The sequence below is a fragment of the Oncorhynchus tshawytscha genome, linkage group LG18, assembly GCF_018296145.1.
Source record: "Oncorhynchus tshawytscha isolate Ot180627B linkage group LG18, Otsh_v2.0, whole genome shotgun sequence".
In the NCBI taxonomy this organism is placed as follows: Eukaryota; Metazoa; Chordata; class Actinopteri; order Salmoniformes; family Salmonidae; genus Oncorhynchus; species Oncorhynchus tshawytscha.
Genome location: NC_056446.1, coordinates 17,093,014 through 17,117,580, shown reverse-complemented (window position 1 = coordinate 17,117,580; position 24,567 = coordinate 17,093,014). Strand labels below are relative to the sequence as shown.

Here is a 24,567-nt window from a genome sequence, read left to right as displayed (position 1 = left end):
CGTTGAGACGACATGTTTCGCTATCGATTCTAATGTGTTTTATTGAGTCTTGATCATTCAGCGGGAATGAGTGTGGCCGTTAAAGTCAGGGGAGATGAAATGCAGTCGTAAATGCCTCCTAAAATCCATTCAAGCTTTTCGTTCATTTTCTACTTTTTGGAATTGGCCATGACTGAGTGTGGCTGCCTCCTGGGATCTGAGCTCAGCTTACCCTGACTGTTGAGCCATGACACAGCATGAGGCTGCTTCCAGGAGGTCTCTAGTTGAAACACACAAAGGGCCGTTGCTATGCCAAGCCTCAGCTGAATCGTTTTAGTAATGCTATAGTAAGGTACACCTTTGCGGTGTTCTTATGAGCTTTGAAAACAATGGGAGTAAGTACACCAGACATCATACTTCCAACGAGGACAAATGCTCTTACTGAATGCAAACGTCTTATAACACACTGAAGGACCCTGGGACTAAACACCTCCCTCTGCAACTGGATCCTGGACTTCTTGACAGGCCGCCCCCGGGTGGTAAGTGTAGGCAACAACACGTCTGCCACACTGATCCTCAACACTGGGGCCCCTCCGGGGTGTGTACTTAGTCCCCTCCTGTACTCCCTGTTCATCTACGACTGCGTGGCCAAACATGACTCCAACACCATCATTAAATTTGCTTCGACACAACAGTGATAGGCATGATCACCGATAACAATGAGACAGCCTATAGGGAGGAGGTCAGAGACCTGGCAGTGTGGTGCCAGGACAACAACCTGTCCCTCAATGTGTCCCCTGATCGTGGACTACAGGAAAAGGCGGGCCGAACAGGCCCCATTAACATCGACGGGGCTGTAGTGGAGCGTGTTGAGAGTTTCAAGTTCTTTGGTGTCCATATCACCAACGAACTATCATGGTCTAAACATACCAAGACAGTTGTGAAGAGGGCACGACAAAACCTTTTCCCCCTCAGGAAACTGAATATATTTGGTATGGGCCCCCAGATCCTCTCAAAGTTCTACAGCTGCACCATCTAGAGCATCCTGACCGGTTGCATCACCGCCTGATATGGCAACTGCTCGGCATCTGACCGTAAGGCGCTATAGAGGGTAATGCGTACAGCCCAGTACATCACTGGGGCCAAGCTTCCAGCCACCCTGGACCTATATAATAGCCGGTGTCGGAGGAAAGCTCCAAAAATTGTCAGAGACTCCAGTCACCCAAGTCATAAACTGTTTTCTCTGCTACCGCACGGCAAGCGGTACCGGAGCGCCAAGTCTAGGACCAAAAGGCTCCTTAACAGCTTCTACCCCCCAAGCCATAAGACTGCTGAACAATTAAGCAAATGGCCACCGGACTATTTACTGCTACTCAAAGTTTATTATCTGTGCATTGTCACTTCACCCCTACCTACATGTACAAATGACCTTAACTAACCTGTATCCCCGCACATTGACTCGGCCCCGTACCCCCTGTATATAGCCTCGTTATTTTCTTGTTACTTTTTAATTATTATTTAGTTTTAGTTTATTTGGTAAACATTTTCTTAACTCTTTCTTAAACTGCACTGTTGGTTAAGGGCTTATTTTATTTGGCGCATGTGACAAATAATGTTTGATTTGATTTGGTTTCAATCTAACAATTTTCATTAAAATTTAATACAGTACGATTCTTCCAACCGTTCATTGAGTCCAAATAATCACTCAGATTGTGTTATTTGGAGCATTCCATTTACAAAATAAATATTACTCGAAGGCAAAGTGGAATTCCAATCAGCAGTGTCATGCTTGCTGCGTACCACAAAATTCCACCAAATCTCTCGCTCACTCGCTCTTGCTTGCTCTCTCTATCTCTCCCTCTCTCTCTTTTTCTCTCTCTCTCGCGCTCTCTCTCTCTCTTTAGTCAAATCTCTCTCTCTTTGGTCAAATCTCTCTCTCTAGTCAAATCTCTCTCTCTCTAGTCAAATCTCTCTCTCTTTGGTCAAATCTCTCTCTCTAGTCAAATCTCTCTCTCTAGTCAAATCTCTCTCTTTGGTCAAATCTCTCTCTTTAGTCAAATCTCTCTCTTTAGTCAAATCTCTCTCTTTAGTCAAATCTCTCTCTTTAGTCAAATCTCTCTCTTTGGTCAAATCTCTCTCTTTGGTCAAATCTCTCTTTGGTCAAATCTCTCTCTTTGGTCAAATCTCTCTCTTTAGTCAAATCTCTCTCTTTGGTCAAATCTCTCTCTCTGGTCAAATCTCTCTCTCTAGTCAAATATCTCTCTCTCATCAAATATCTATCTCTAGTCAAATCTCTCTCTAGTCAAATCTCTCTCTCTAGTCAAATCTCTCTCTAGTCAAATATCTATCTCTAGTCAAATCTCTCTCTAGTCAAATCTCTCTCTCTAGTCAAATCTCTCTCTAGTCAAATCTCTCTCTTTAGTCAAATCTCTCTCTTTGGTCAAATCTCTCTCTTTGGTCAAATCTCTTTCTTCAGTCAAATCTCTCTCTCTCTCTCTCTCTCTCTCTCTCTGTGTCTCCGTGTCACACACAAATACACACACGCACACCCTCCTCTGTTGTTTCATACCCAAGCAGCAGCCCAGCTCTTGTCCATAACACGAGAGTAGTGCTGACTGCAGCCCTCTCCAGTCTGCCCCATAGAGGCAGGAGCAGGACCCTAAAACCCGATGGCAGCTCCCTTTTTAATTGAGTCCGTTTATTCCCATGTAGTAAACACAGCAATGGAGAAAAATGTGTTTCCACTATAACAATAAACAGCTTTTTCTAAAAGGCATCGATGGGCCCCTAATTACTCACTCTGAGTATTCTAGCCTAACAAGGCAGCTGCTCCAGAGTAGTCATTCTCTGCAGCTCTCTCCCCAAACAATCAAAGCGTTGCTGTGTTGAAACGTTCACATCACACTGAATCAGAGTGCGGCCTGGGGGCGGAGTAATAGCTAACGGCAGATGTGCTCCTGTTGTACTGCTGTTGTGCATCTTTTCTCGTCCCCTCGTGTAAATCCGCCAAATAAAGGAAAGTAATTGTATCAAAAGTTTAATTCAAATGCCTGTGTGTGGCGTGTTCAATGGAACAAAGTAATTGTATGTTAGTCAGGCTGTGTGTCTCGAGGCTTTTATTATCTGGTGTGTCCTTAATGGTTTACATCTCATCAAGGCCGGCATACTCTTTAAACAGTTATGGCTGTTTTTTCCTAAATACATGTCACCTATTGATTTAGCATGAGGACTCCAGGCTCATGAGTTATTACGCAGTAACCTAGACCCCATTTATTGTGTTTTCGGTCCTATACTCGCCATTGTGTTTGCACTGTTTTCATATTTAGCAAGCTACAGATGTAGGATCTTAATTTGATCAATGTTGCAAGAGAGCTTTCCTGCAATAAACGTGTCGTGGATTTGAGGTTTACAAAGGCTTCTGAAGTTTGGCATTTCCACATAGAAATTTCAGGCTTGATTTTTCCCTTACGAAAAATGTCCATTAATTATAATCCACATAATAATTCACATTTCCTGTAATTCAGGATTATTCTTCTGCTGTGTAGCAAAGTGGCTCAAATTAAGATCCTACATCTGTCGTGTGAAAAGCAGGGGCATAATGTTCATGCTGCTGCATGAATGCATTGTGTGATAGACAAGGGAAACCACTGGCTGCTGTGAAAGGGCCTTGATGAACCACAGGCCCTCTCCTCTCCGTCGTAATCTATCATTCTCTTTTATCTTTTTTTTTCTTCTCCTCCCCTCATCATTCTTTTATTTCAATGGAGAGTCTGCGGCTCCATAGTACACGCTAATCAGCCATGAGTAGAGGTCACCGGCACCATTCAATTCAAATCCAACCTATTATATTATCGATTTTTTTTCCACTGTGTTTCTATCCTCAGGAAAGTAACACATCTAACAATAGGTCCCCTCATCTTGTTCCTTCAAGTGGGTTTCAATTTGAAGGTTAATTAAGTTGACCCGCATCCGTGCCATGGACCACATTATACCCAGCTGACATTAAATCACAATCCTTACTCTCGGCAGACCTGCCACTCACTCCCAGGGCCTGACGGCTTGGAGTTAAGCCCTTCACTGACGCGTCTGTATCTGTGTGTGCGTGAGATCTCCACAGTAGCATCTCCACAGCTGTGTGTGGGTGGCTGGCTGAGTGTGCTCCTCTCCTGCGATGCGACGCCTCAAGAAGGGCTCACTGTCTCATTAGCACCTCTCCATCTCCCCATCCTCGTCAGATAGCTATTTTCATCACCTGCTAAATTCAAATACAGCCTGGATCACACGATGTCTCATCAGAAGGGAACATGGCTAATAAGAACAGATAAAGAAATTAGGTGAAACTTCCAAGTGTTAGATCTACTGCAAAGCGTTGAATCGTTGCGTTGGAGTCCAATGCTATTGAACACTGCCAGTTTCTCTTCAACTTAAACTTGATCCTCAGAATCAATTCAGTCCATTCATTTATATTTGCGTGAAATGTCGGAGGGCAGAGTTCCGAATTTGCTGAATTGCGTCATCAGGCTTCTCATTACTCATCTACATTTCTGATATTGTTCACCTTTTATAAATTCACAATATCCTTATCACCTAACCATGCAATCAAATCAAGCTGTAGGTTACATTTGAGGAATAATGACACTTGATTGCACTTTGAATGCAAATTTGTTTGTTTTTTAAGTATCCTTGAAAGTGGAGGAAATCTATTTATATTGCAGAAAAGCATGCATACATGGTACAAATAAGCAAAACTATCTCACTACACTTCCCTTTAAACTCCAATCAGAGTCTGTGTAAACAGCAGTGGTGAAGGAGATGGGTTTCTGTGGGCCTGTTAGGGTTTCTGGGTCATGGGTCAGGTTGAGGTTGAGGTTATCCCTGGTCTGTACTCTATGGTGGTGTCTCTGGCTCCCTGGGCCCCTGAGGTGGGTGTCTAATGATCCATAATGCATTGAGGTCAGAGGAGGCCAGAACACACAGTCTCCCAGGCAGGCTAGACACAGGGTGAGAGGGAGAGACTGATCAGACTAAGGGCCACTAGCAAACAGATGACAAAGATACTTGATTTGTGGCTTTATATTTAGCCATAACTTCAAAATGGTTTATTTGGGATTTTATCAAACATAATGCAATTTTAGTTTACAATAATACGATGCATATTTAATCTCAGATTATTATTTATTTTTTTATGTATCTTTACCCCACTATGACAGCACTTGAAGTACATTTTATAAAGAGATGGGCTATGACAAAAATGAATCTCAGAAATGATGCTTGAGCCATTGAAATACTTTTCTCTGCTGAGCTTCGAACTTTGACTATGAGTGTGCCAGGCATGAAATCGGATTAACCCATAAAGAAAATAATTGAAAAGCCTCTAAAGATTGGCCTTGAAGTAGCAGGAGTCAATGGAGATGAGAATGATGCCACATCTTCACCAGGTGACTCAGAGATACATCAATTTATATCTGCCTAGGGGGGGAAATCCATTGACACCAGAGAGAGAGGAGATGGAGAGAGAGAGAGGAGATGGAGAGAGAGAGAGGAGATGGAGAGAGAGAGAGGAGATGGAGAGAGGAGATGGAGAGAGAGAGAGGAGATGGAGAGAGAGAGAGGAGATGGAGAGAGAGAGAGGAGATGGAGAGAGAGAGAGGAGATGGAGAGAGAGAGAGGAGATGGAGAGAGAGAGAGAGAGAGAGAGAGAGAGGAGATGGAGAGAGGAGATGGAGAGAGAGAGAGGAGATGGGGAGGAGAGAGAGAGGAGATGGAGAGAGAGAGAGGAGAGAGGAGAGAGAGAGGAGATGGAGAGAGAGAGATGGGGGAGAGAGAGAGAGAGGAGATGGAGGAGATGGAGAGAGAGGAGATGGAGAGAGAGAGAGGAGATGGAGAGAGGAGATGGAGAGAGGAGAGAGAGGAGATGGAGAGAGAGAGGGAGGGGAGAGGAGATGGAGAGAGAGAGAGGAGATGGGAGAGAGAGGAGATGGCGAGAGAGAGGAGATGGAGAGAGAGGAGGAGATGGAGAGAGAGAGGAGATGGGGAGAGAGAGAGGAGAGGGGGGGAGAGAGAGAGAGAGGAGAGAGGAGATGGAGAGAGAGAGGAGATGGCGAGAGAGAGGAGATGGAGAGTAGAGTAGAGGGGAGGGGAGGGGAGAGGGGAGGGAGAGTAGAGTAGAGGGGAGAGGAGAGTAGAGGGGAGGAGGAGAGGAGAGTAGAGGGAGAGGAGAGTAGAGTAGAGGGGAGAGGAGAGTAGAGGGGGGAGAGGAGAGGAGAGTCAAGGAGAGGGGAGAGGGGAGAGGGAGGGGAGAGTAGAGGGGAGAGGAGAGTAGAGGGGGAGAGGAGAGGAGGGGAGAGGAGAGGAGAGTAGAGGAGAGGAGAGTAGGGGAGAGGAGGAGAGGGGGGAGAGTAGAGGGGAGAGAGGAGGGAGGGGAGGGGTAGAGGGGAGAGGAGGGGAGGGGAGGAGGAGGAGAGAGGAGAGGAGAGGGAGAGGAGAGGAGAGGAGAGGAGAGGAGAGGAGAGGAGAGGGAGGGGAGGGGAGGAGAGGGGGAGGAGGGGGAAAGGAGAGGAGTGGGGAAAGGAGAGAGAAAAAGGGAAGAGGAGAGAGAGGAGAGGAAATGAGAGGGGAAAGGAGAGGAGAGGAAAGGAAAGTCAAGGAGAGGAGAGCAGAGAGAGGAAAGGGGAGAGCAGAGAGAGGAAAGGAAAGGGGGAGAGGAGAGAGGAAAGGAAAGGGGGGAGGAAAAGAGGAAAGGAGAGGAGCGAGAGGAGAGGAAAGGGGAGAGGGGAGGGAGAGGAAAGGAGAGGAGCAAGGGGAAAGGAAAGAGGAGAGAAGAGGAGGAGAAGAGAGAGAGAGGAGAGGAGAGGAGAGGAGAGGAGAGGAGAGGAGAGGAGAGGAGAGGAGAGGAGAGAGGAGAGGAGAGGAGAGGAGAGGAGGAGAGAGAGAGGAGAGGAGAGAGGGAGGGAAAGGAGAGAGAGGAGAAAAAGGGGAAAGGAGAGGAAAGGAGAGGGGAGAGAGGGGAGAGGAAATGAAAGAGGAGAGAGAGAGAGGAAAGGGAGGGGAAAGCAGAGGAGAGGAAAGGAAAGGGGAGAGGAAAGGAGAGGGGAGAGGGAAGGAAAGGAAAGGAGAGGAGAGGAAAGGAAAGGGGAGAGGAAAGGAAAGGGGAGAGGAAAGAGGAAAGGAGAGGAGCGAGAGGAGAGGAAAGGGGAGAGGAGAGAGAGGAAAGGAGAGGAGAGGGGAGAGGAGAGGAGAGGAGAAGAGAAGAGAAGAGGAGAGGAGAGGAGAGGAGAGGAGAGGAGAGGAGAGGAGAGGAGAGAGAGGTGAGGAAAGGAGAGAGAGCGAGCTCAGAACCCTGTGCCTCTGTCTCAGTGGGACCAGTTAAAGCAGCCCTGGGGCAAGGACGAAGGACGGTGGGCCCTGGGACAGAGGAGGCGGAGAGGGACAGACACACTGGGGATGAGAGGTTGAGAGAGAGATGGGCAGAGTGGAGGACAAACAGTCCCTGAAGATGTGTATTGGAATCGGAGCTCCAGAGTATATAGAGATCTGAAGGCAGATCTGAAGGCAGAGCTGTGGGTGAAACAGAGGGGTGAGCGATATTACTACAACAACAACAACAGCTGGCCTGACATCCAGAGCAGTGTGTAACCATCACAACATGGGGATGGGGAAATTAGAGCAATAAGTACATTATACTGAGTATGGTAATTGTCAATGCAGAACTAAATGAATGCCACTGTTGTGAATAGTGTGTTGATCATTTTTACCTCTAATTACTGAGGGAGTTTTGTTTGAGAGTGCCTCAGTGAGTGTTCTCCAGGCTTTACTCTGAAAAACTCTGTGAAATCCGTACAGTATTACTGGCATGCTGATAGACAAACTGTAAACTTATTGACATTAAAGGAATCCATGTCATGTAGAATCGTTTCAAATTTGGCCCTGTTCAATTGATGAAGTGATCCTCAACTAAAGAGGCATACTCGTTTCACATTGTGATATTTGCTATTCATTTCTAATTTTGACCAAATATATTTGCCCTTGGATATCCGAGTTCCTGTTTCCACAGAGGGAATCGAATTAGCGCGTAATAGCGATGGATTCGTTAGGATTTCGCGGGAAGACTTTCAGTCTCTGAACATGGAGCTATTAAAGCTGTAGTCCCCCGTATTCCTTGTTTATAGAAATACACTTAAATAATAAAAATCCTCGAATTATGAGTCAATAGCAGTATTACGGCGATCTCTGTGAAGCCTGTGTTTAGTGTAATGGATTAGGGCATCCACATCGTATTAGCCCGGCCTGCAGATCGATAGTTCCTACAGAATACGGTGATCCCGTAAAACTGTGGTTGGAGGAATTAGCATAGAAATATGCATTCCTCGTTTAAAATGGATTTGCAAGTCCCATGAGGGTTAACGCTGCAGCCCAAGTATTTTATTAAACAGGTTTTATTCAATCAAGCCCCCAAGCACAGAAGACAGATGGGATAAATATACATCATTCATATTTAACATGACAGTCTGAAAACATAAGATAAAGTTGGCAAATCCCGGAGAACAAGATCAACGGCTTCCTCTACCTCTTCAGAGAAAACTAGCCTCACTCGTGATTCATCTGGGCACTCTTATGAATACCAAACCAATTCTATGCACAGATGTAGCCTTTTGTGAGCTAACCTATATAGTGTAGCTACCTATCAGAAGAAGCACCCCCCCCACACACCCTTCTTTCTCGGGAACGTTGTCTTGTTACGTGATTGTGTATCGTTGTCTTTGAGAGTCAGGTCTGATTGCTGTCATTCATCCCAAGGGCCCTCCACAGCTGATAAATGGCTGATTACTGAGTGTATAATAGTTATACTGAAAGCCTGTACTTTGCCACTCTGTCTCTCTCAATATGTTCCTACGAGAGCTTTTTACCACACGACTCCTAAACGACTCTTAAGGTAACCAAATGCTCCTCGTTTAATCAAGCCCTCGGCTGCTAAATGATTTTTCAAAAGGCCCCATGAAGGGCTCTCCTGAGCCAGGAGGCTCGGCTCCGTGCTGTGCGGCCCTGCCAGCGATACGCTGTCACTATTATCCTGCTATGACACACCAGGCAGGGATGGTTACAGCGAATAGGAAATAATGTTGCATTGAAAAGGGCCCATTAAGCCGCGGTGATGTGAGTCCACAGCACCTCGAGTCATCCGCTGCCGCTGCAAAATAATGACAAGGGGCCCTGTCGAAAGCGCGGCCAGGCCCACTTGCTCTTGAGCAGCCAACCCGAGGCGAGGCTAATCTCCAAGTCAACAGGTTCCTATCAATAACTTTCTGATTTGATGAATGAGGCAGCAGCCAGTGAAGTTCAGGAGGGAGAGAGAGGGCGGTATTAACCCCTTAAGCTTGGTGTCAAGAGCATTGCAGGCAGGCAGGGGGAGTTTTAGTAAAGATGCATCACACCACACACTCTGGCTGGCAGCCTCCCAGAGAGAGAGACAGTGAAGAGGATTACCCTGAGATCCCTCTCAGGAGGCCACTGCTGACAGTTCACTTCTGCGATGTGTGTGTTCCCTAATATTATAGGACATACTTTGCAGCAGGCAATCTACCAATAACGCTGGCCGCAGAGAGAGAAACAGCCATCAGTCGTTTCAAATAGAAACACCGTCAATAACCAGAGATATAGTGGAGGCATTTTATTCATAAGATGTCATATTATTGCAAAATACATTTCTCCATTGTGTACCTACACTGTAATTATTAGTAGGACAAGTGTCATTGTGAAATGGTTCTTTGGGCAGAAGATACTGCCTCGCAATTGTGGTGTTTTTAATGTCTCATTGGCCTTCGCCCACATACTCGACAGAACAAGGTTTTTCATCCAATAATCAGAGCAATATTTCCTCCTTAAAATTAATAGTCCTTCAATAATAGAGTCTTTCTCGAAGTAGCCTACAGAGGAGTGGAATGTGAGGCCCGAAATAGCAAAGATTGGCCTTCTATGGATGAGTTGTTACGGAGAGCTAAAGAAATGCAATTATGTTTGAAGCAGAGAAGAAGGTTAAGGTTACTCTCTGGGTGCGTCAGGATGAATTGATTAAATGGTTTGCTCTTCTTTTCACCCAGCATGAAAAAGGGACTCCACTCCAACAATTTCTAGCCAAACCCATTCAAACATACTGCACCTGAAATACTTCAGCTTGTGATTGAATAGGTCCCCACACAGTCAGAGGTGTTGAGATCCGAGCCAGTGGATGGATTGTTGGAGTTTGGGACTGCAGCAATTGACCATATCTCTCCCTCTTTCCCCCTCTCCCCCCCTCTCCCCCCACCCCAGACAATGAGCAGTCGCTTTTCCCCCCATGACGTCATCCTCACAGATGCTGTCCTCAGTCTGGACGAGGACTCCGTCTTGTCGACCAATGAGGTAGGAGGATGGCTTATTATTCCCCCTCTGTCTCCTTACTCTACCTGGGGCTTTAACGTTCAAAGACCAGATTCAGTCAATCCTCATCTAGCAATGTTATTCAGTATCTTACCCATGCACTCTTCTAATTGTGAGAACTGGAAGGTAACTGTGAGGGGAGTCTACCTGGTAGTACAAGTAGAATTTTATAGTACCCAAAAACATTCTCTGATTTCATTTGATAATGGGGAGAAAAGAAAGCTAGGCGGGATCGAGTCCCAAGCCTGTGTGTGAAAATTAGCCAACAATTAACACTGTGTGATCAGCTTCAGCATTTCCTGTCTCTTATCTGACATTGACACCCACAACAACACCACAACAACACCAACTGGTGAGATTGAGCAGCATCTGAAGAAGTAACAGAACTTCCAGACAGTTTCTTGGAAGTAGTCCCTCTCCCAGGGGTGTGGAGATGAACACCAACCGACTTCCTTCATCTTCAAAGGAACTCCTTGTTTTGTTTGTAGTCTGTTGTTATGCAGAGCGCCGTGTCGCTCTGCTTGTTGCTACGCTGTGCTCCGTCTCTGTGCCTGCATTTTGTTCCTGTTAATTCTCATTTCTGCTATTCAATTAGTCCCTGTATAATATTTGCACATTGCAGAATCAGCAAAGCGCTAAATCTCTTTTTAATTGCTTGTTCCCATATAATTTGATCAGGAATTAATATTACTCCGTTAGAGCATGGCCTAATGGAGTATCTCCGACTCAAAGTTGTCTTTTTCGGAGTAACTGCTCTGGCCTGATGTTCAAACTGGCACCGGGGCCTGGGCTGCACTCTACAGAGAAAGTCCACACTGGTACCATGAGACCTACTGTAGAGGAAACAAGACAGAGGAAGGTGAAACATGGTGACAGGTTATATTAGTAGATCAAGTCTGTGGTCCAGGGTGGATGCCCACCCTTCACACTAACCATTCACGGTAAAGTGTAATTCATCCTCTCTAACTAAGACATCACAGCCTTTTTGAGCCACGGGGATGTCTGGGCTCATAGGAGGCTGCTGAGGGGAGGACGACTCATAATAATGGCTGGAACTGAGCAAATGGAATGGGTTCAAACACGTGTTTGATGTATGTGATGCCGTTCCAGCCCGTCCTCCCCAATTAAGGTGCCAACAACCTGTCTTGCCTCATCTGATAAATTCCACCCTTGTGTTTCTCAGTGGAATAGTATCAGTAAAATGGTCTGGCATCTTGTCTCCGAGTGTCACTCTCCCTATTGTTTTTTACATTGCATGTTAATATTGAGCAGGTCATTTCAACACACCTTGTCCATGAGCGAAATCCCTGTAAATGGAGTTAATTTCTCAAGCATAGCGTAATAACCAATTCATCTCTCGTGGTCGGGACGGATTGATTGCCCCTCTAAAGGAAGTTTGCTGTATTTAAGACTCCTGTTATTGAGTCACTGACTGGCAACATCTCGAACGAGGGTCTTCTTCTCCTGATGATTTCATTCTCCGGATGTAGTTCGCTAAAGGATCTTCCCATGCTGTGAAATGCAAATTCGGTGACCATGGTGCCAATTCAAAAGAAGACGTATTCACCATCTGTCCTGGAATGAGAAACTAATGAAAGCCCAAGTTGTTTCAAGCAATCAGGAGGTTTGTGAAACCTATTACCTCTCCGGCATGCTAGTCTCTGCGATGATCATTAGACTGTCAAACCATGAAGTCACAGTTTGATTAAGCTTCACGTCTCTGAAAAGGAAAAAGGGGCGAGAGTGGCTCATTTTGCTGGCAGTTGTAAAAAAAAAAAAAAAATGTAAAATGTTTAAATGAAATCAAAATGAACCAAAGCAGCAGTTGCCTCTCAGTGTGAAGATTATGTTCTTTTTTCTTTTTTTTATCAAAAGTGTCAAACATTTGCAGAGTTCTTTTGGCTGAGCCCTTGGAAATGTTGACGACGTTTGTGTGTGACACAATATACAAGTTGGATTTGCTGTGTTTTTTTAATTGTGTTCCAAATATTGAACTTGTTAAATCGAGCTCATTAGGAAAGCCATTGTTTTCTGCATCATATTGGAGTCTTGGTGGTTGAGTGTTAATGGTCTCCTGCACCTGCTGCTTTCCATTCTAAACCCATGTTGTATTGTTTTGGTGTGTTTCAATACCATTTCTGCTGTGAATCTAATTAAGAAAAGGTTCTGCTTTGGGAAATGTACAATTTCAAAACTGACCAACATGTCGGTGTAATGATTACGTTCCACATGTATTTCCATCATACCTTTTTGACACATGATGATGGACAGACAGACACAGAAGGCTATGTTTCTCTTTCTGGTCTATTTCACCCCATCCAATACCTGCATTAAGAATGAGACCATCTAAAAGCTAGCGCCCCATCAAGGCTTTAATGAAGATGTTTCATGCAGGTGAAAGGGAAGGGTTTTGCCAATAAACACCTTTCAGACCGCATCTATCCAAATTTGAAGCTCCCATAAGATTTCAGTGAGTTAATCCTTAGTGAATTGTGAGTCTTATCAGCGTGTAAGAGACCTGCAAAATATAATATATCTATTTGAGATTTTATTAATTGCACCACGTCAATCTTCACCTTCCAAGAGGATCCACTTAAATTGTATAGCGGTGCAAGATTACAGAACGGATGTTACAAAAGTTTTATGAGGTTATTTTAGAAAAAAGACAAATGTTTTTTTCTGTGGAAAAAGCCAAGAACCAGTCAGATGCAAATCCCTCATCTGCTTAATAATCTGTCTCTGTAATTGCCCTTTAAACATTGAAAGCATCTTAATTGAAAATAACTGAAATGTGAGCGAGTAAAGCATTTTTAATGGGACTTTTCATATTACAATAACTACATAGAACAGTGACAGGACAGAATTCATAATTGCATTGCTTCAACTCATTAATCACATGATTATGCTTTAAGAGAGGATACGGTGTGGACTATGAATGTTCCTATCATGACACTGTCTGGCTGCCCATGGGAGAGCAGGGCACAGTTAACAGTAAAACAGTCATCCTGTCAAATGTTCTTCAGTGATCCAGTGGAATATATCAACTGTGGATATGAATGAATGGAACATAACACAACGACATGATCTTGGTCATTTAACAAGATCTAATGTCACAAGTTTACTTTCCTTCAGATCATGAGAACTCAATACTAGTGAAAATGGTGGAAACCAAATGCTGCATGTCTGTCTTTCCTATAGGACTATACAGTCTTAGAAAAAAAGGTGCTATCAAGAACCTAACTTATTCGGCTGTCCCCATAGGAGAACCCTTTGAAGAAACCTTTTTTTGTTCTTTTTTTGTTCCAGGTAGGACCCTTTCCACAGAGGGTTCGCCATGGAACCCAAAGGGGTTCTATGTTGAACCAAAAAGGGTACTCCAATGGGGACAGCCGAAGAACCCTTTTGGAACCCTTTATTCTAAGAGTGTACTTCTCTATTATTTAATAACATATCACATCAAATGCCACAGGGAAATGTATATGCCGGTAGAGATTTGTGATGTAGACTCTTAGCAACCCATATTCAGAAACCATCTTATGTATTAAATGGGATTAATGTATGTTGCCCTTGGAAAGCCTTTCTGCAAGGATAGCATTTCCCTTCTGTGTATGTCATTAATCTCCGTCCCTATTTCCAATCCATAATTAACTAAGACACATTGTGAATGTGCCAAACCAGTCTGTCACAAAGGATGCGAGGCATAATCAGGGCATTATAAGAGCGTAATTCCAAAAAGCAAAATTATTTGCATGATATCATAAATCCTGCACTGAGGTAATGGCTAACTCGGCGATTAATCAAATGCTACATTAAGAAAGATGTTTCCAACCTTTTTCTCAGGTTTGTGGTCTCATTTCTTCATAATTGCGCACACATGCACCATGACACAGCTAAGAGGTGTGTGATTATTTTAAGGGACCTTCTGTTTTTTGGGCTCTGTTCTCTCTTGCGTTTTGGAAATGAATTTGGTGCCACTCTGCCAACAGAAGTCAGTAAGTGTATTCTACAATATGGTGTTCTTCATATTCTCTGGACTTTTGACATTTGGTGTTCCTGAGAAGAAGGAATTCTTTGGAATTCAAATCTACTCTTTTGCTACATTGTACTGTAGTTGACATAGCTGATCTAATGCAGAAGTAAATCTGTCTATTAGCGATTTTGAAAGATGTTGTCTTTTCATTTGAACCCCAGGTTGACTTTGCCTTCATTGTCTGGCACAGTTTCCCAGACCGGATCGTGGGCTACCCAGCACGCAGCCATTACTGGGATGGCAGCAAATCAAGATGGGGCTATACCTCCAAGTGGACTAACCAGTACTCCATGGTGCTCACAGGGGCTGCGTTCTATCACAGGTACAGTAACATGGTGCTCACAGGGGCTGCGTTCTATCACAGGTACAGTAACATGGTGCTCACAGGGGCTGCGTTCTATCACAGGTACAGTAACATGGTGCTCACAGGGGCTGCGTTCTATCACAGGTACAGTAACATGGTGCTCACAGGGGCTGCGTTCTATCACAGGTACAGTAACATGGTGCTCACAGGGGCTGCGTTCTATCACAGGTACAGTAACATGGTGCTCACAGGGGCTGCGTTCTATCACAGGTACAGTAACAGGGGCAGATTAAATTGTTCATCAATCTACACACAATACCCCCAAAATGATAAAGCAAAAACAGGTTTTTAGATTCTATTACAAATTAAAAACTGAAATATCACATTTACATGTGTTTTCAGACCCAGTACTTTGTTGAAGCACCTTTGGCAACGATTACAGCCTTGACTTCTTGGGTATGACGCTACAAGCTTGGTAGACCTGTATTTGGGGAGTTTCTCCAATTCTTCTCTGCAGATCCTCTCAAGCTTTGTCAGGTTGAATGGGGAGTGCTGCTGCACAGCTATATTCAGGTCTCTTCAGAGATGTTCAATCAGGTTCAATTCCGGGCTCTGGCTAGGCTACTCAAGGACATTCAGGGAGTTGTCCCGAAGCCACTCCTGTGTTGTCTTGGCTGTGTTCTTAGGGTCGTTGTCCTGTTGGAAGTTGAACCTTTGCCCCAGTCTGAGGTCCCATGCTCTCTGGAACATGTTTTCATCAAGGATCTCTCTGGACTTTGCTCCGTTCCTCTTTGCCTCGATCCTGACTAGTCTCCCAGCCGCTGAAAGACATCCTCACAGCATGATGCTGCCACCACCATGCATCACCGTAGGCATGGTGCCAGGTTTCCTCCAGATGTGACGCTTCACATTCAGGCCAAAGAGTTCAAACTTGGATTCATCAGACCAGTGAATCTTTTTTCTCATGGTCTGAGAGTCTTTAGGTGCCTTTTGGCAAACTCCAAGAGGGCTGTCATGTGCCTTTTACTGAGGAGTGGCTTCCGCCTGGTCACTACCATAAAGGCCTGATTGGTGGAGTGCTGCAGGTTCTCCCATCTCCACAGAGGAACTCTGGAGCTCTGTCAGTGGCCATCGGGTTCTTGGTCACCTCCATGACCAAGGCCCTTCTCCCCCGAATCCTCAGTTTGGCCCGGTGGCCAGCTCTAGGAAGAGTCTTTGTGGTTCCAAACTTCTTCCATTTAAGAATGATAGAGGCCACTGTCTTCTTGGACCTTATATAGACAGGTGTGTGCCTTTCCAAATCATGTCCAATCAAGTTGTAGAAACATCTCAATGATGATCAATGGAAACAGAATGCACCTGAGCTCAGTTTCGAGTCTCAGCAAAGGGTCTGAATTTTAAAAAACGTGTTTTCTCATTGTCATTATGGGATATTTTGTGTAGATTACTGAGGATTTTATTTTATTTGATCAATTTTCGAATAAGGCTGTAACACAACAAAATGTTACTTTTCGAAGGCACTGTGCATTCAGAACCACTGCCTGCTCTCTGTGAGGGGTGTAGGGGCCATGATAACAGCTCAAGGATGGGAATGCGGTAACACATACCAATTTCTTTGAGCACATACAGGCAGGCAGGCACGCATGGTGGTTATATAAATCCCTAATACATATCGAGACCTGTTAACACTGTATAGCAGAAACTCTCCTGCACTTGTCACTTAGGATGAGCCTGCAGGAAGGGTACCGCATGAGGGAGGATGATGTCTTCCCTGTAACGCACAGCGTTGCGATTGCCTGCAATGGCAACAAGCTCAGTCCGATGGTGCTGTGACACACCGCCCCAGACCTTGATGGACCCTCCACCTCCAAATTGATCCCGCTCCAGAGTACAGGCCTCGGTGTAACGCTCATTCCTTCTACGATGAACGCAAATCCAACCATCACCCCTGGTGAGACAACTTGTCAGTGAAGAGCACTTTTTGCCTGACTGGACCAGCGAGGGTGAGTTTGTGCCCATAGACGACGTTGTTGCCAGAGATGTCTGAGGGACCTGCCTTTACAACAGGCCTACAAGCCCTCAGTCCAGTCTCTCTCAGCCTATTGCGGACAGTCTGAGCACTGATGGGGGGATTGTGCGTTCCTGTTGTAACTCTGGCAGTTGTTGTTGCCATCCTGTACCTGTCCCGCAGGTGTGATGTTCAGATGTACCGATCCTGTGCGGGTGTTGTTACACGTGGTCTGCCACTGCGAGGACGATCAGCTGTCCGTCCTGTCTCTCTGTAGTGGCGTCTCACAGTACGGACATTGCAATTTATTGCCCTGGCCACATCTGCAGTCCTCTTGCCTCCTTGCAGCATGCCTAAGGCACGTTCATGCAGATGAGCAGGGACCCTGGACATCTTTCTTTTGGTGTTTTTCAGAGTCAGTAGAAGGCCTCTTTAGTGTCCCAAGTGTTCATAACTGTGACCTTAATTGCCAACCGTCTGTAAGCTGTTAGTGTCTTAACGACTGTTCCACAGGTGCATGTTCATTTAATTATTTATGGTTCATTGAACAAGCATGGGAAACAGTGTTTAAACCCTTTACAATGAAGATCTGTGAAGTTATTTGGATTTTTACGAATTATCTTTGAAAGACAGGGTCCTGAAAAAGAGACGTTTCTTTTTTTGCTGAGTTTATATGTTTTACTCAGAAGTAGTCTACGTCTTTCAGTACAGTAAGTGCCATTTAGAAAACCAATCCGAATTCCTCACACCACTGACAGTTTTTGTATATAAGCAGCATAATAGAAAAGGAAATAACGTCTTTGTTTTTTTTCTTTTCTTTTTCCATAAAAGATTTGATTATAAAGGCAATGCCTCAACACAATGAATACAAACTATTAAGCCATGCAGCAAATTGAATTGAGAAGTATTTTCCTCTCATGAGAGATTTGAAGTCATGTCTTATCGGGCAGTTGCAGATACACTACTCTCATGGAACATGTCATTGTTGTAATCTATTGTGTGGTTTCAAAATGCCTCTATTATTCAGCTCTCAAGGGTCTGTCTACTGAGGCATTGTGATAATAGTCAAGTGGCAAGTGTTTCTACCATATTGTCACCAGTAGCAAGTGTAAAAACAATCCTATCAGATCAGCCTAATTAACAAATCTGTGTCATTAATTAGATAGCTATACTGATAAAAAATATCAACGCAAAATGCAACAATTTCAAAGATTTCACTGAGTTACAGTTCATAAATGTAAATCAGTCAGACAATCCCGTGGGTCGTGGTCTGTGGTTGTGAAGCCGGTTGGACATACTGCCAAATTTTCTAAAACGACGTTGGAGGCGACTTATGGTAGAAAAATGGACATTCATTTCTCTGGCCATAGCTCTGGGGGACATTCCTGCAGTCAGCATGCCAATTGCACACTCCCTCAAAACGTGAGACATCTGTGGCATTGTGTTGTTTACAAAACTGTACATTTTAGGTTGGCCATTTATTGTCCCCAGCACAAGGTGTACCTGTGTAATGATCATCCTGTTTAATCAGTTTATTGATATGCCACACCTGTCAGGTGGATGGATTATCTTGGCAAAGGAGAAATGCTCACTAACAGGGAACACATTTGTGCACAAAAGTTGAGATAAATAAGCTTTTTGTGCATATGAAACATTTCTGGGATCTTTTCTTTCAGCTCATGAAACATGGGACCTACATGTTGCATTTATATTTTTGCTCAGTATACATTTCCCATCCAAAGATATCAACACGAACAAAGATGTCAGGCAGAGTGTGATATTCAGATCTGGAAAATGACAACGTTGACAAGATAACTGACAGCACATAGATCAATAGCTTTGCAGAGAGAAAGCCACAGAGTTTGTCTCAAAGGAAAGTCCTTGTGCTCATCTTTCCTGCACGGATGAGACCGACTTATGGTGCTGACGGCAGACCTTGGCTGTGACACCTCACCTTCACGAGGATGAAAGTGATAGCTGGGCTGATGCTGTATAGGCCAGGAGCCCAGCGGAGCTACCAAAGAGGAGGAGGAGAGATAAGGCACGAGTCAGACTGCCTCTGGATCTAAATAGAGTGGCCCACCCCGACTGACTGACGCCCATCCCTCAGCACAGACATACAGGAAATGATGCGCCTGCCTTTGTCAGCCATACAGCCAGGGCCCTCAACATAATAAACAGACGGGAAATGAGACATGGTACAATCAGGGCTGCCAGAAAGAGAGGGGCGAAGTGTCTCACTCTGAGAAATTAAAACATCCGTCTCTGGGTGTCGTCAGGCGGGTGGATGAGGCCGCAAGGGAGGGTGGCTCTTCTCTGGGCTGGCTCCGCTCATTCTGCCGGATGGCTCCACCAGACAGATTACCATCCATATTCTGTGACTCTCAGTGAATGGAAAACAACAAGGGACATTATCCAGAGAAATGGTGAACCTTCGGGAAATGGCACTGAGAATGGAATTAAGGAGATTTGATTTCCTGTGTAGTCACTGCTGTTTCCATTTGCAATATTGCACTATGCAGTATATCAATGTGGTGTCCTTTTATGAATGTATCCATCCCTCTTTCTCTCTGTGTTTCTAGGTATTATCACTACTTGTACACTCACTACTTGCCATCCAGCCTTCTCACCATGGTGGACCAGATGGCTAACTGTGAGGATATCCTGATGAACTTCCTGGTGTCTGCTGTCACTAAGCTCCCACCAATCAAAGTCACCCAGAAGAAGCAGTACAAGGAGACAATGATGCAGCAGGTACAGTAGATCTTCGTGGTAGCAGTGTGTGTTTGCATGCGTTTGTGCGTACGTGTGTGTGCCTGAGCGCATGCGCGTTTGACCTGACAATCCTAGCTTGTTGAAGATGCCATCCGCCGAAACCCTGTGTTTACCCAGCATAAATCACTAACCAACAGCCAATTTCAATAGACATCGGGTATCTAGTGCTTGGGTCAGGGCAAATTTCAAGCTTTGGCGGCGGTGCAGTTTGAGATTAGGGAGTAAGATTTGCGAAATCGTACCATGAGCATAGACTATTTCTATTACATCAGATTGGAAGAATGTCATTCATATTCCATTTATCCAGCTCAATGTAACATTGATAGCTTTAGGCTGCGACATGATGCTCAAATTTGCCCTATACACATCATGAGGTAGACACAGCCAAGCCTACAATTGAAAGTTTAAGGCGTAAGTGCACACAGGTCATGAAATTTGAGTAATCAAGGTGTCAGGCACTGACACATTTAATAGCACCGTGCACGCTCTTGACTGCATGAAGTTGAGCTGGGGTGTAATTATTAGTCCAAAAAGTTGTTTTGCAACTAAAACAAGAGTTTCTATTGGACAAATTCAGATAGGTCACTCCCCATTTTGTTCCGTTTGCTTCCGTTTAAGAAGTGTTTCGCAACAAAACCAGGCGGAATGAATATAGCCATGATCACCCGCACACACAGTTCATTTTCATAGCAGCCACCTGCAGTATCATCACTTTGCGAGTTTTATAATTCCTTTTCCCATCTTTTTATTTATTTCTTTTTATTTCACCTTTATTTAACCAGGTAGGCAAGTTGAGAACAAGTTCTCATTTACAATTGCGACCTGGCCAAGATAAAGCTAAGCAGTTCAACACATACAACAACAAAGAGTTACACATGGAGTAAAACAAACAGACAGTTAATAATACAGTAGAAGGGTACGTCTATATACAATGTGAGCAAATGAGGTGAGATAAGGGAGGTAAAGGCAAAACAAAAAAGGCCATGGTGGCGAAGTAAATACAATATACAGTGGGGGAAAAAAGTATTTAGTCAGCCACCAATTGGGCAAGTTCTCCCACTTAAAAAGATGAGAGAGGCCTGTAATTTTCCTCATAGGTACACTTCCACTATGACAGACAAAATGAGGGAAAGAAATCCAGAAAATCACATTGTAGGATTTTTAATGAATTTATTTGCAAATTATGGTGGAAAATAAGTATTTGGTCACCTACAAACAAGCAATATTTCTGGCTCTCACAGACTTGTAACTTCTTCTTTAAGAGGCTCTTCTGTCCTCCACTCGTTACCTGTATTAATGGCACCTGTTTGAACTTGTTATCAGCATAAAAGACACCTGTCCACAACCTCAAACAGTCACACTCCAAACTCCACTATAGCCAAGACCAAAGAGCTGTCAAAGGACACCAGAAACAAAATTGTAGACCTGCACCAGGCTGGGAAGACTGGATCTGCAATAGGTAAGCAGCTTGGTTTAAAGAAATCAACTGTGGGAGCAATTATTAGGAAACGGAAGACATACAAGACCACTGATAATCTCCCTTGATCTGGGGCTCCACGCAAGATCTCACCCCGTGGGGTCAAAATGATCACAAGAACGGTGAGCAAAAATCCCAGAACCCCACGGGGGGACCTAGTGAATGACCTGCAGAGAGCTGGGACCAAAGTAACAAAGCCTACCATCAGTAACACACTACGCCGCCAGGGACTCAAATCCTGCAGTGCCAGACGTGTCCCCCTGCTTAAGCCAGTACATGTCCAGGCCCGTCTGAAGTTTGCTAGAGAGCATTTGGATGATCCAGAAGAAGATTGGGGGAATGTCATATGGTCAGATGAAACCAAAATATAACTTTTTGGTAAAAACTCAACTCGTAGTGTTTGGAGGACAAAGAATGCTGAGTTGCATCCAAAGAACAGCATACCTACTGTGAAGCATGGGGGTAGAAACATCATGCTTTGGGGCTGTTTTTCTGCAAAGGGACCAGGACGACTGATCCGTGTAAAGGAAAGAATGAATGGGGCCATGTATCGTGAGATTTTAAGTGAAAACCTCCTTCCATCAGCAAGGGCATTGAAGATGAAACGTGGCTGGGTCTTTCAGCATGACAATGATCCCTAACACACCACCCGGGCAACGAAGGAGTGGCTTCATAAGAAGCATTTCAAGGTCCCGGAGTGGCCTAGCCAGTCTCCAGATCTCAACCCCATAGAAAATCTTTGGAGGGAGTTGAAAGTCCGTGTTGCCCAGCAACAGCCCCAAAACATCACTGCTCTAGAGGAGATCTGCATGGAGGAATGGGCCAAAATACCAGCAACAGTGTGTGAAAACCTTGTGAAGACTTACAGAAAACGTTTGACCTCTGTCATTGCCAACAAAGGGTATATAACAAAGTATTGAGATACCCTTTTGTTATTGACCAAATACTTATTTTCCACCATAATTTGCAAATATATTCATTAAAAATCCTACAATGTGATTTTCTGGATTTTTTTTTCTCATTTTGTCTGTCATAGTTGAAGTGTACCTATGATGAAAATGACAGGCCTCTCATCTTTGTAAGTGGGAGAACTTGCACAATTGGTGGCTGACTAAATACTTTTTTGAACCACTGTAGCAAGTAAAACACTGGAATGCTTCATTTGCATTGGAAGAATGTGCAAAGTAGAGATAGAAATAATGGGGTGCAAAGGAGCAAAATAAATAAATACAGTAGGGGGAGAGGTAATTGTTTGGGCTAAATTATAGATGGGCTATGTACAGGTGTTGTAATCTGTGAGCTGCTCTGACAGCTGGTGCTAAAAGCTAGTGAGAGACATAAGTGTTTCCAGTTTCAGAGATTTTTTTAGTTCGTTCCAGTCATTGGCAGCAGAGAATTGGAAGGAGAGGCGGCCAAAGTAAGAATTGGTTTTGGGGGTGACCAGAGAGATATACCTGCTGCAGCGCGTGCTACAGGTGGGTGCTGCTATGGTGACCAGCGAGCTGAGATAAGGGGGGAGTTGAGTTAGCAGGGTCTTGTAGATGACCTGGAGCCAATGAGTTTGGCGACGAGTATGAAGCCAACAAGAGCGTACAGCCAACGAGGGCGTACAGGTCGCAGTAGTGGGTAGTATATGGGGCTTTGGTGACAAAACGGATGGCACTGTGATAGACTGCATCCAATTTATTGAGTAGGGTATTGGAGGCTATTTTGTAAATTACATCGCCGAAGTCAAGGATCGGTAGGATGGTCAGTTTTATGAGGGTATGTTTGGTAGCATGAGTGAAAGATGCTTTGTTGCTAAATAGGAAGCCAATTCTAGATTTAACTTTGGATTGGAGATGTTTGATGTGAGTCTGGAAGGAGAGTTTACAGTCTAACCAGACACCTAGATATTTGTAGTTGTCCACATATTCTAAGTCAGAACCGTCCAGAGTAGTGATGTTGGACGGGCGGGCAGGTGCAGCAGCGATCGGTTGAGGAGCATGTATTTAGTTTTACTTGTATTGTAGTTGTATGGCATTGAAGCTCGTCTGGAGGGTTGTTAACACAGTGTCCAAAGAAGGGCCAGAAGTATACAGAATGGTGTCGTCTGCGTAGAGGTGGATCAGAGACTCACCAGCAGCAAGAGCGACATCATTGATGTATACAGAGAAGAGAGTTGGTCCAAGAATTGAACCCTGTGGCACCCCCATAGAGACTGCCAGAGGCCCGGACAACAGGCCCTCCGATTTGACACACTGAACTCTATCAGAGAAGTAGTTGGTGAACCAGGCGAGGCAATCATTTGAGAAACCAAGGCTATCGAGTCTGCCGATGAGGATGTGGTGATTGACAGAGTCGAAAACCTTGGCCAGGTCAATGAATATGGCTGCACAGTATTGTTTCTTATCGATATCAGTTAAGATATCGTTTACGACCTTGAGCGTGGCTGAGGTGCACCCATGACCAGCTCTGAAACCAGATTGCATAGCAGAAAAGGAATGGTGAGATTCGAAATGGTCGGTAATCTGTTTGTTGACTTGGCTTTCGAAGACCTTAGAAAGGCAGGGTAGGATAGATATAGGTCTGTAGCAGTTTGGATCAAGAGTGTCCCCCCATTTGAAGAGGGGGATGACCGCAGCTGCTTTCCAATCTTTGGGAATCTCAGACGACACGAAAGAGAGGTTGAACAGGCTAGTAATAGGGGTTGCAACAGTTTCGGCAGATCATTTTAGAAAGAAAGGGTCCAGATTGCCTAGCCCAGCTGATTTGTAGGGGTCCAGGTTTTGTAGCTCTTTCAGAACATCAGCTGACTGGATTTGGGAGAAGGAGAAATGGGGAAGTCTTGGGCGAGTTGCTGTGGGGGTTGCAGTGCTGTTGATCGGGGTAGTGGTAGACAGGTGGAAAGCATGGCCAGCCGTAGAAAAATGCTTATTGAAATTCTCAATTATAGTGGATTTACCGGTGGTGACAGTGTTTCCTATCCTCAGTGCAGTGGGCAGCTGGGAGGAGGTGTTCTTATTCTCCATGGACTTTACAGTGTCCCAGAACGTTTTGAGTTTGTGTTGCAGGAAGCTAATTTCTGCTTGAAAAAGCTAGCCTTGGCTTCTCTAACTGCCTGTGTATATTGGTTTCTAGCTTCCCCGAAAAGTTGCATATCACGGGGGCTGTTCGATGCTAATGCAGAACGCCATAGGTTGTTTTTGTGTTGGTTAAGGGCAGTCAGGTCTGGAGAGAACCAAGGGCTATATGTGTTCCTGGTTCTAAATTTCTTGAATGGGGCATGCTTATTTAAGATGGTGAGGAAGGCTTTTTTTTTAATAACCAGGCATCCTCTACTGACGGGATGAGACCAATATCATTCCAGGATACCCCGGCCAGGTCGATTAGAAAGGCCTGCTCACTGAAGTTTCAGGGAGCGTTTGACAGTGATGAGTGGAGGTCTTTTGTCCGCTGACCCATTACGGATGCAGGCAATGAGGCAGTAATCGCTGAGATCTTGGTTGAAAACAGCAGAGCTGTATTTTGAGGGCAAGTTGGTGAGGATGATATCTATGAGGGTCCCCGTGTTTACGGCTTTGGGGTGGTACCTGGTA

At 44.7% G+C, this 24,567-nt stretch overlaps 1 protein-coding gene across 1 annotated transcript in view; it reads left to right on the top strand.

The window, feature by feature from the left end:
• LOC112217339 (exostosin-1) overlaps positions 1-24,567 on the top strand; it is a 253,348-nt gene that overhangs the window by 225,348 nt on the left and 3,433 nt on the right. Inside the window, exons 9-11 of the mRNA XM_042300719.1 lie at positions 10,288-10,377; positions 14,587-14,747; positions 19,320-19,491. Coding sequence (XP_042156653.1) covers positions 10,288-10,377; positions 14,587-14,747; positions 19,320-19,491 — 423 coding nt within the window. The remainder of the gene's footprint in view (positions 1-10,287; positions 10,378-14,586; positions 14,748-19,319; positions 19,492-24,567) is intronic.